Source organism: Sturnira hondurensis, unplaced genomic scaffold (assembly GCF_014824575.4).
Source record: "Sturnira hondurensis isolate 20B ecotype Veracruz unplaced genomic scaffold, ASM1482457v3 Scaffold0002840, whole genome shotgun sequence".
Classification (NCBI taxonomy): domain Eukaryota; kingdom Metazoa; phylum Chordata; class Mammalia; order Chiroptera; family Phyllostomidae; genus Sturnira; species Sturnira hondurensis.
This window is the reverse complement of record NW_028075471.1, coordinates 33443592-33456002: the sequence shown is the minus strand read 5'-3', so window position 1 is coordinate 33456002 and position 12411 is coordinate 33443592. Positions and strand designations below refer to the sequence as shown.

The following is a 12411-nucleotide window of genomic DNA, read 5'->3' as shown; positions in this document are numbered from 1 at the left end:
ACCTCGGGTGGGTTTGAGACCAGTGCTGCTGTCGGGGCGGGTCTCTTAACTCAACCTCTTGGCATCCAGGGTTTTCGGAGAAATACCAGGAACTCTGTCATACGTTTCCTGGGGACAGTTTAAGAACCAAACACATTTTCTAAGGAAAACAACTGCTGGGTGGTTGTTAAATGGTAGAATATGGCAAAAATTTTCTCATTTGGTAATTAAAGATCATGAAATAGAAATTTGAAATAAATATAGAGAATTGAGGATCTTCTTACAAAAATCAATAGACAAATATTTGTTCATCTCTTGTGTTACCCACACAAGAGACACATGTATTTGCCCATCCAGTCTTTACCCAAAGGAGATGCATCATCACTTTGCTGAGTATAGGGCCTCTGTAGGTGGCTTTTTTCCATGTCTGCCTTAGGGTAGCTGGAAGGAAACCAACATCTAGTCACTAATAATAGTGTTAATAGGTAACATTTGCCAACTGCTTGCTGTCAGTCCTCCCACACCCTGTGAAGTGGTACGCTCCATTTCGTGCATTTTATCCATCAGGAAACTGGAGTGTAAGTGACTTGCCCCGCAGCAGAGCCAGGACCAGAATGTGGGTGACCCATGAGGATGTCTGTCCCTGTGCATCGGACCCCTTTCTAACTCAGTTCACATCTGGCAGAGAAGGGACATGCTGTTCTCTGGTTTCAAAGTGACTTCAGGCTTCCAGGTGATCTGTAGTGATGGCCCTCTCAAGGACATGATGGCTTCTGTGATGTCATGCCAAAGACCAGGAGAAGGTGTCTCTAGCCCCCAAAGGCTTTTCCAGCTGCACGGACCCATGGAAGGTGTTACATGCAGTGGATGACCCTGAGTGCTGTCGGGTCATTTATGACTCAGGATTTCAATTTTCTGATTTTCCTTTGAAGCAATGCTGGCAGGTGATCAGGGGCTACTTTGGGACTCAGGGAATGACCGGCTTGCCTCAGGTCAACACTGCCATTTATGGTTTAAGTGCAAATGTATTTTTGGTTTTAAAAATCCTATTTAAACAATTTTTTCCGGGGGGTTATATTGTGAGTTATGGAAGTAAGGAAAAAGCATTTTTCTCTCTAGTGAGGCTTATATTTTTCTTTTTTCTGAACAGACCAATAGCATGTGTTTTACGATGAAAACATCTTGTGTACGAAGAAGATACAGAGAGTTTGTGTGGCTGAGGCAGAGACTCCAAAGTAACGCGCTGCTGGTGTAAGTGACTTAAAGAGTATATTGAGGAGACTTTATCATTGTATTCAATATTTAGAAATTTGATATACATAATAGGAAGGATTTAATAGACATTCTTGTTGATTGTAATTATAGTTTTAGTTAGTTTTGTGCCTACAGCATCTGAATTCAATATTTATCACTTGAATTCCACCAGCTTTTATGGGCATTAACCATGAAAGTCCTCAAAAATGTTTAAAAATGGGATTTTCTTTAAGTTAATATTCTCTTATCCTTATTATACAGCTCTAATGTAATATATAATCACTGTGTGATAATTATCGTGCCTACTTTGCTTTTACTTTGAGAGATTTCTGGAACTAAACCACCTTAATTTGATGATTATAATTTTTTTTCCTTTCTCATAAGGCAACTGCCAGAACTTCCATCTAAAAACCTATTTTTCAATATGAACAATCGCCAGCATGTGGATCAAAGGCGTCAGGGTTTGGAAGATTTCCTCAGAAAGTAAGTGTGCAGAAACTCATGTGGCCCCACAGGAAATGTGAGAGAAGTGGTTTGCAAGAGTTGGGTGTCCAGGGATCAGGTGGGGAGAACCATATCCTGTCTGAAATGCTAATGATCTGCTCCTGAAGCTTGCTCAGTCGTTCATTTCCTGTATTAGAGCTCCATCGTGTGGCTCACATCTGATGGTCCATCTTCCGGACCAAATCTTCCTGAAAGAAAACAATGAACTAATTGAGTCTGATAATAAATACGTGGTCCCTTAAGCAACAAAGCAGAGCCAAATTACTTGGAAGTTTAGCTGACAAAACTAAAATTTGCCAGGAGACAGATGTACCTTATTAAAAAGGCACTTCTTAAAAACCATCGTTATTTACAGCAGTTAGGATTGACAGATGAAAATCAGCTCTGCAGTGGGCTGCTAATACCCTTCTGGCTCCTCTAAATGAATAGTTTAACTCTACTCTTTGGAGGGAATATTTATAAGGGAGTATTTATTGATGTTTGATAGCCTCCGTGGGCTATTAACTCTGGATTACTTGGTGATGGGAAGTGCTATAGTTAAGGCGACTCAAATTCACACTGCTATAATTCCCCGCCCTGACTCTGGAATGCTGGAACCCATCCCATGGGAGAGCACGTTGGTTTGCACACACACACTGTGGCCAGATTGCCTGGGTTCAAAGCCTGGCTCAGCTCCTTATAAGCTGGGTGCTTGGGCAAGTCTTTTACTCCCTCTTTGTCTGTGTTTTGCCACCTGTAAAATGGAGTTAATAATAGTACCTGCTGTATAAGATTGTTGAGAGGATTAAATGAATTAATGAATGTAAATCACTCACAACAGTCTGGCATGTAATACATGGTAGCTGAGTATTGGCCATTGTTTGTTTGACCCATGTAGAAATGAAATAGCCTTGAGCCAATTTTTCTAACTTCCTACTTTACAGATAATAAACTAGGCCGAGTCATGTGACTGACTGCTGGTTAGGTGGCAGAGCCCAGTCTCCTGGACTGTCTTTTTCTGCTGGCCTCAGGATTTGAAGTAATCTTTCAAGTTCACTACATGGTACCTTAGAGCTAGTATGATATAATATGGAGGGGGAAACCAACCTCCCGAATTCATTTATAAAAAGTTGTGTATTTATTCTTACATGTTTAAATGTCAGTCATCTTCAAAGTACTCTTCATTTGATGCAATACACCTATTGAGACATTTTTTTCACTGCTCAGAAGAACGGGTTTTGAATGCATCAATTTTGATACTTTTTAGTGCTTCTCCCATTTTTTTTTGTTCCACCTCTTCCATATCAGCAAAATGTTTTCCTTTGAGGACTTTTTTCATCCAAGGAAACAAAAAGTCCCTTGGGGCAATATTGGGTGAATAGGGAGGGTGGGCATGGGGGAGGGTCATGCTGTTTTTGGTCGAAAACTGAACACTCAGCGAGATGTGGGCAGGAGCACTCGTAAATCATCCATCATGAAATGGGCAAAGGCTTTGAAAGAGTCTTCAAAAAAATTCACTGAAGATGAATGCAACTTCTCACAACAGTGCCAGCTGGTACACTGGTACAGATGGGTTCCTAGAACACTCACCTAGTGGGGGAAGCCTGTACTGTGAAGGGCCTGCCCTCCAGAAGACAATTTCTGTTTTTTTTCGGTCCCCCCCCTTGCATACTGCCTTCTCTCCATGTGGCTCACTCATAAAGGGTTGGATTATTACGTATGCACATGGATATTAGTATTTATTTCAGTTAGATTGTTAGACTGCCTTTCCTTTGAGGGGGTCATGGAGAGATATAGAAACACTGAAGATTATAGATTGAGGGAGGCCTGGAAAAGAATAAGAAGCCAGAGAAATAAAAACGACATGAGACTGTAGGACCAAGTACCTGAGCCGAGTCCTGGGAAAACATTCCAGAGGGATTCTTTTGAGTATCACGTGCTTGACAGAACAAAGATCTGGTCAAGTTTTTCTGCCCTTTCTCTGGGGACAGCTCCCATCTTACTTGTTGTCTGTATGAGACCCAGGTGGCTGATGGCCTCTCCCTTAAGACGTGGTCCCTGTGGTCCAAGTTTGCAGAGTGGCCTGTTGCTCCTGATGCTGCTCGGGGAAGTTGCAGACTGGCCATCGACAGTGAGGCCTGGGCTCAAGGGTCCCCACTAGCACTGGGGAGCTGCTTGTCTTCTCTAGAGAGACCTCCCCTTCTGTAAGGTCAAAGGATGGCCCTTGTCTCAGTATTTACATTGCTAGTTAATCGCAGGGCATGCGGGCTTTCTTTTTTTAAAACTGGGAATCACGTCATTGTAATTTTTAAAAAAAGATTTTACTTATTTCTAGAGAGAGGGGAAGGGAGGGAAAAAGAGAGAGAAACATCAATGTGTGGTTGCCTTTCATGCACCCCCGACTGGGGACCTGGCCTGCAACCCAGGCATGTGCCCTGACTGGGAATCCAACCAGCGACCCTTTGCTTTGCAATCCAGAGCTGAATCCACTGAGCCACACCAGCCAGGGCCATGTCATTGTTTTGAATATGACCTTTCCTTTCACAGGTAAGCCTACTGAATTAATGACTTCAGTGAGTGTCATTTGGCTGCAGTGGAGTTCTGCTTGCACTCGGTTATTTTTGCATCCTGTGTCATTTGGCTGCTTGCTGATGGAATTTAATGCAGGCGTCATAGTGAAAAGTCCCTTGAGTTAGGAGCTCAAGGAGCCGGACTCCAAGTGTCTCATGAATCTTGGCTCCTGATGGTTTTCTGGCTACATGACCATGGGGAAGTCACTGAATTCCTTTGAGCCTTGGTTTGCTACAAAGAGTGCGATAATGTTACCCAGGCATTGCTGACCTCACTGGTGGTTGCATCATTGAAGTGAGGCATCAGGGGAAAACCGTTTATCAGCTACTACTTTGGCCCAGGCTGGGCAGTAGGGATACAGGACTGCACAAACTGGACACAAATCCTTGTCCTTTTATAGCTTCCAGTCTGGTGGGGGAGCACTAAATGTGTATTGGGGAGGGCTAGATTCATAAACATTGGATCTGGATTACCAACCAGAAGTCAAGTCGTAGCACAGACACCAAGTTCTCTTGTGATGCTGTCTGGTCGGCTGTGCTGTGTGAACAAGAGTCTCCAAGCTGGGGTGCTTCTCTGTGTTTTGAACCTTCGGGAAGCAAGGAGTCCAATACCACGTGGTTGGAGCCAGGCCTGACCTAAATTGCCAGAATGCTGTGGCCCCTCCTGACCCTCCCCATCTTCCTGTGGTCCTTAGATTCTGAGGCATAGACCTCCTGTTCTTTGTCCGGTTTGTGTAGAAGGAACAACCTTCCATGTCTTTGGCACCTCCGGTGTCTCTCAGCCCGAGCGCACTTTGGGAAACGGGATGCGATGTCTAACTTGGCCCCCTGGACACTGTGTCCTGCCCCTGGTTCAACACCCTCTGAGGTTTCATTGGTTATGTTTTAAGTAAGGCCACTAGCAATAGCCTGTGCCTTGTTTGTTCATAGAGCACTTCAGGGACTTGAAAGGGAAGGCCCCATCGCATTAAATATGAACTATACTTGTGTGGCAGATTTTTAGCATGTGTTTAAAATATCTGGACTTTATGTAAGTTTTGAAGTTATGAAGCAAGGGCACTTAATATGCTCAAATACTTCAAAACCGAAATGCTGCTAATTCTGGGCATATGTGTGTATATAACAGTTTCTTTTTTTATTTTAAGATCATTTGTGAAATCATATATGTTTAATAGCAAAGTGCATATCCAGGCCAATCTTCGTAGAGGAATTAGAAAGTTGTTTCTTTCACTAGGTGCCAAAAAATAATCTACACCATGTACTGAACACTTGCTATAGTGTAGTTTTTTTTCACATTTCATCTCAATACTGACGACAATATCAGGAGTTGGGTATGATCTCAAGTTTACAGACAAGGAAATTATAGGAAAGTGGAGGTACGATATTAATCCCAGGAAGTGGCAAGTTTACAATTAGCAGAACTCTTAAGTGCAGGTTAAATTCAGTCAGTATGATTGTGAGATATTTAAAATATATTCATTTTCCCTCAATTTTGGTTATAATCTCCCTTTTAGATTTTTCTTCCCTGTATAATTATAAATTGTAAGTCACTTCTTATAGCTATGGAAAAGGAAAATTATAGACTAAAATGATAAACTCTGTTAATAGACTCTAACTGTGAAAATGGCCTTCCTACTAATTTCTTATGTGTGATTGATAATCATGAATGAGAGCCAGCTGTCCTTCACTGAATTCATCCTGTTAATACAACCCCGTGTCCCGAAAAAATTAGGCTTTTGTACTACAGTTTTGTATTTCTTCAAAACTTAAGGAATATTACAGTTTTTCACAAAAGGGTGCCCTAGAAACACTACAGATTCTCATTCTCTGTCTCTCTGTCTCTCTGTCTCTCTGTCTCTCTCTCTCTCTCTCACACACACACACACACATACACACAGTTTTTGTGTCTTTGTGTTCAATAGAGGGCGCCACAGCACAGTTCATGAATGTCTTCAGGGAAGATGTGTAGGTTGTGTTTTTTCTCATGGTTAAGAGATAAACAGGCTGAATTAAATTTGTTTTGCCTACATCAGACTGCTAACCGTCCACATGTGATACAAACGTGTGTATGTGCTATTATATTAGGTTCAGCAGATCCAGGGCATCCATAGTCAGGATTAAACGTTTTTGCACAGCTTTATATTGTTCTCGACTGAACCAATATATAATACACCTAATAAAATCATGTTGAGGAAAACCAGATTTTTGACTGTATCCAATTCAAGGGAAAACAGGTTTTGCTTTGTCTAGTTTAAAGTTGTTATGGAGAAAAGAATAACTTTGGGCTCATGTTTTAAATAGCTTTTCACAGATGCCTTTAAAATTCTAGAGGCTATTTTTTGGTTCCTTTTATAAAGGCTTGAAAATTGTACACATTTATTTTTATGGAGGCTTATAATGATGACGTTTTATTGACTGTTTTACAAAGTACTCTTTATATTCAGTTGGGAGTTGATTTACTGCCATTACATTTGTTTGTGGAAACTGTCGCACAAATGTGACCAGGGTAAAAAGATTTCGTATGGTGATACAAATGCAACCATACTCTCTGATATGTACTAAACCAGATATAACTTTAAATGAAATAGCTATGCTCACCGAAGCAGGTGGGAAGTCCCTCTCAAAATTTTGTATTCTTAGTTTTGGAATGAAATATCTGAGTGAAAGTAAAAATCATAAACACATTAATCATTATTTTTGCTTATTTAAAACTCATACCCATGGAGCACGGTGGCATAAATTTAGCTAGCCAGACTAAAAGAATCGAAAAACCTAGAAGTGTGCATAGCAGATGTACTATGTTTGAACTTGTGGCCTGCGTGGGTGGTCAGAGGTTCCCACGCTCTCCACATCTTTCTCCGCTTCAGAACTGAGAGCTGGGTGTGCCCGGCTCCCTCTTGCTTTTCACCTGCGTGTCCTCCAGATGGCAGTATTATGCAGAAAAGAAAACACTGGGAAATGATTCTAATGTACAGTAAAATTGGAAATTGAATTATAGCCCAAGAAAAAAGACAGTAGCCTTGAGGTCCCGATCAACCTGGGCTCTGATCACTTTTGTTTGCTGTACCCATGTGTTAGGTGACTAGCAAGTTAATAACAGCACGTGAGCAGTTCAAGGCTCAGTAGAATTGCTTTAGACATGAAACAAAGCTAAAATGAATTTGTGTCCAATATCATTGGCATTAGTGCTCATTACTTTTGTGGTGTAATGCCTTGAACCATCTAAAATCAATTTTAAAGATTACCCATTATTTTATAAAGAAAATAAAACATATTTCCACCAGAAACAAAGCAGTAAGTATAATCCTATGAACGGTTACTTGTCCCATAGCTGGCAGGAAGCCCTCTGTTCAAACTTCACAGGGCATGCGAGTTAGTATTAGTGGGTCATTGCCATATAAATCTCCTCTGGATGTGAAGTATTTAAAACAAGAGTGGCAAACATTGGTAAAGGTAGAAAATAAATCTCGAAGAGGAGGAAGAGAGAAGAATTTGCTACTTTACTACTTGTATTTGGTAAAACACTCTTTATCATGTGATTATGATCATCTTCTGGGGGAACCCAGAGCAGGCGACCCAAAGCAGGAGGAAGTGTTTACTTGCTTTGCTTCAGACTTTGCCTTTTTTAAAAAAGCACAAAGGTTTTACCTTTTCTTTTTGTAGGCCAGGAAAGGATATTTTCTTAAACTACATTTGTAAGCCTATCCCAGCCAAGGGCATAGCTAGATTTTAGTGTGGATACTGTGCTTTCTTAGATGTTTGCCATCTTGAAAAAGTAAATCTGTTTCATTTTGAAGGGAAGGAAATATCTTAGTGGCCTTGGATTTTCAGCAAATTAAATGAGATGTACTTTCCTGGTTACTTGTTTAAAAATGTGGAATAGAAAGTGAGGCCCATTTAGTCTTAAATAGGTAACCCATTTTTCACAGCTCTTTATATACAAAAATCCCATGTTGGACAAAATTATACTTGGGTTTTAGAATTTTAGTTTTGTATCCTACAACCGGTTTTAGTATCTCGTCACTGTGTCATTATTAATAGAGACAAGATTAGCATACTTAAAAGTCTTTGCTAAAAAGATAAAAACAGTTTTTATTTAAATAGAAGGCTGTACTCTGTCAGAAAAAACACATTCACTGATAATATGAATTTGAGCATGTATAGATTTTGCTACAGGTTAGGTTTTATTCCTCCCTGTAGTTCTGAGGCACTAGTTGAAATCTGCACACTGAAGACTTTGGAGAAATTTCTAGTCAATTTTAGGTGTTCAAAAAAAAAGCCACCTCTCAACTGAGCCCTTGTGAACTTGTACAAGCATAGAAGTAGGTGGGTTTTTTTCCCCATCAAGAGATGACTTTTTAATAGAACTTTTTAATAGTAGTTCAAAGTTTTGATGTTTCTTGACAGCCTAGCCCATAAAGATCACAAAATTGACATGCTGGTTGGCAGTAAATTTTTTTTTAAGCAGAATAAATTTCTATGACTACACAAGCAAAATATTTCCATAATTAATCCACATGGCCACAACAGATGGTTAAATTGAAGAAATGTCCTTGAAGTTATTCTTTTAACAGATGTTCTTAACTATTAGCTTCATGTTTTTACTCACCTAAATTTCCAAATAATTGAATGAAAGTTAACATATGCTTTCATCCCTTTAATAGGCAGAGTCCACAATGGATGCAGTTTGCCATAGCTGAGAAATGACCTCAGCGGCACCTTTCTAATGTTTCTCTCTCCTCTGCCTGTAGTTGTCCATCCCTGTGCACTGATCATTTCTCCTTCCCCCTGTATATAGGGTCCTGCACAATGCCCTGCTGCTCTCCGACAGTAGACTTCACCTCTTCCTGCAAAGCCACCTGAATGCGGAGGACATCGAGGCGTGCGTCTCTGGGCAGACTAAATACTCTGTAGAGGAAGCGATTCACAAGTTTGCCTTGATGAACAGACGCTTCCCTGAAGAAGACGAAGAAGGAAAAAAAGAAAACGATATAGATTATGATTCAGAAAGGTATTTCCTTGCATTTTGATGTAACGTGTGTGTATTTCTGCCACACATAGTACTCACATGCCTGTGTACAGATAGCTCCACACACTTCCCTTTTTTGTTGATGTTATACTAAGATAATGAAAAAATTAATTGACTGAGATTTTATTGAGTTGTGACAGCTCATCATAGTAGTCTTCACACACACCTCCACACTGAATTAATGAATGCAGTAGAAATTCAATTATCTGCATTCTGATTATGTGACTTTCATTTAGTCAGACTTGAATTATTCGCGTTTAAATTATCTAGCAAAAAAAAATATCCAACTGCACTCCAAATGGCTAATTAAAAGTCCAAATTTCCTGTCTCTCTTTGTGACTGGAGATAATTAAAGTTCTCCTCTGTTACTCAGGCTTTGAGTGTGTTGTGAAAACCAATTTCCTCTTTTTATTATTTTCCCCTCTCTTCTTTCCCAGTTCATCCTCCGGGTTTGGACACAGTAGCGATGACAGCGGTTCACGGGGGCGTAAAATGAGCGCAGCTCTGCAGGAATCCTGAACAAGAATTCTAACGTGACCGTCTTAGGAAACGCAAATTATGTCCAGTCATAGAGAAGAAAGCTCGCTGATGATATATTCTTACCTAAAGCTCACTGTCATGATATAAGGTATTTAAATTCTTCAAGACGTTGGGTTGTTTATTAGTGCTGTTTTTATGTTGTCTTATTTTGGCGAAGCTTCCATAGAAAGCTAAAAGCCTGTGACTGCAACACTCTCTTTCATAGGGCACACACTATTGGTAAAACAAGAACCTGCCTGCCCTCGAATGAGATGATTTATATGTTCAAAAAACCCGAGTTGGTTTTATGGAATTTGAAAAGATAGGGGAGTAGATAGCATTTAAAATCCAGATAGAAGAGTCCTTCCTGTGTCAGTGGGGCAGTGTGACCGTGAACACAGCATGCGTGAGCTTAACCACGAGGAAGACTGACAGGCTAGACCAGACTGCCCATCCAGACCTGCGGCTGACGCTTGGCCGGTACCTCCCCTGCACTGGGAAACTCTGCTTTTGGGTGTTTGACTGAAATATTTTAAGAGCGTTTAACCTTTCCAGTATTCTGTTTCACACTTAGATGGGAAAGGTGTCTTATGAATAAAAACATAATAAAAGAATGTTTACACATCAGACAAAACAGAAGTCATGCTGGTAATTTTGCTGATATTCGAAATACGTAGATTCAGAAATGCAGTTTCATTGTCCAACATCAGCTTTAACACGTGGTTGCTGGAAACAAATAATTTGTTTTCATTATCATTGTGTAATTAGGATTACAGGTTAATGATTTATTTTCTGACTAAATGTGCAATTTCTCATCACTAGATAACTTTGTCAGTGGTGGTTACTTGTTATTTATGTTTAGGTTAGAAGTAGTACCTTATACAAATCAATGCATTTAATTTTACCAATAAGTATTCCAATAATATAGAAAAGGATATCAACTTGTTAATTTCAGAATTAATTATTCATTTTTTAAAAGCCTTTTCTTTTTAGGTATTTGCCAGAGAACTGGTATAATTTTATATAATTTAATAAAATATTTTCTTTCCATGACCCAAAGTGAAAGTGTCTTAAATTACATTGAACTTGAAGTTTCGGACGAAGCAGCATTTTCTTGAGATAATTACTCAAGTTCCTCCCCTGGTGCACAGTGCAAAATATCTCTGAGACTAACCGGAAGGTATTTTTCCATAACTAGGATAACTTGTTGCTATAATTAAATGTTACCTCACTTCATTTTAATTAGGAATTTAAAAGTTATTGTATCATTAAAAAGTCTTTGAAATGTCTGTAACTAAGAAATAAAAACAAATTAAATTAGAAAAGAATGATTTCTGTAACTTCTCCCTTTTTTTTTTGGTTCGGTGTAAAACATTATTGAACTTTTGTAAGTATTCTGACTTAATGTATTGGATCTTGTTATTTTATCATCTAACATTCATTATTTTAATACAGAAAAAAAGAGGGTTAGCAATTTCTTTTTATCTTGCCAACATGAAAAGTTTAGTGTCCCGCCATTTAAGAGCAATCCCCAGCTCTTTGGCAATATGTATTTGAATTCACATTATTTCTGTTTTTCAGCAGTTTTGAAAAGCATGTAATGTATGCTGCCGATTGCCATATTACTTTTAGATGATGTAACAGCCATCAAAATGGATATTAAGTAATGCCTAATACTGTGGTGTTGTAAACCTCATGAGTTCACCATTTTCACATTAAACATGAAAAAAAGTCAACTTCAGTTTGTTGGATCATTTATTTTATATGAGAATGTGTTTCTTCTGACTTAGACCTAAATTCAGTGTGTTTTTGAGTGATTGGTAATTTTTAATGAAGTTGGATAAAACTTGCTTTCATATTCACTCTGGTTGTACACATTTGAGGCTTTTTGCCTCGGTTTGGTGCTTCTGATAGCTAAGCACTTGTTAAGCTGATATCCAGCAGCGGAGATATTTAGATGAACTTCAGCCCCCAGTGGCTTTCTGGCTTTGTTCAACTCTCTCATTTTTTTTGGCATAGTTTTATAAAGTTTTCTTTAGGAAAAGAAAATAATTATATATATAATTAAACCAAATAGAATAGATATATATTTTAATGTAATGTAAATTTAAAGAATTCTAATCCTGAGTGTTTTATGATTTATGTACATCAAAACTGTATTTCCCTGGCTAAAAATTCTGAAGGTATAAACCGTTTACCTATAAAGCAGGTTTATGTGTTGAGTTTAGAAACTGGTTTTATATAGAACCCAAAGGTGTCAACAGTGAAGGTCAACAACCTGTTGTTACTTAGGACTTTTTTTAAAGTCTCACTTGGAAGAAAATGATTTAAATTCTAGTTGAAATTTCGAGTTTCAAAAATTACTAAGGGAAAACAGAAATGTTTGCCTTCACATAGTCAGGTTCCTTCGGATATTAAATCTCATGCAGGAGCTTTTCAAACCCAGTTCACATTTTACCAAATAATTAAACGCAAACAAGTGACATGAAATTACCTTAAAATTTCTTTTCTGGCCATTAAGAGTTCAAACAAATTCATTTGGCCCAGCCACAATTACCATTATATCCAACAGTAAAT

At 38.9% G+C, this 12411-nt stretch overlaps 1 protein-coding gene across 1 annotated transcript in view; it reads left to right on the top strand.

The window, feature by feature from the left end:
- Positions 1–11565, top strand: part of SNX10 (sorting nexin 10) — a 55405-nt gene extending 43840 nt beyond the window's left edge. The window contains exons 4-7 of the mRNA XM_037041261.1: positions 1130–1230; positions 1618–1716; positions 9085–9297; positions 9753–11565. Of these exons, the coding sequence (XP_036897156.1) occupies positions 1130–1230; positions 1618–1716; positions 9085–9297; positions 9753–9834 (495 nt within the window). The 3' untranslated portion in view covers positions 9835–11565. The remainder of the gene's footprint in view (positions 1–1129; positions 1231–1617; positions 1717–9084; positions 9298–9752) is intronic.
- Positions 11566–12411: the final 846 nt, after the last annotated feature.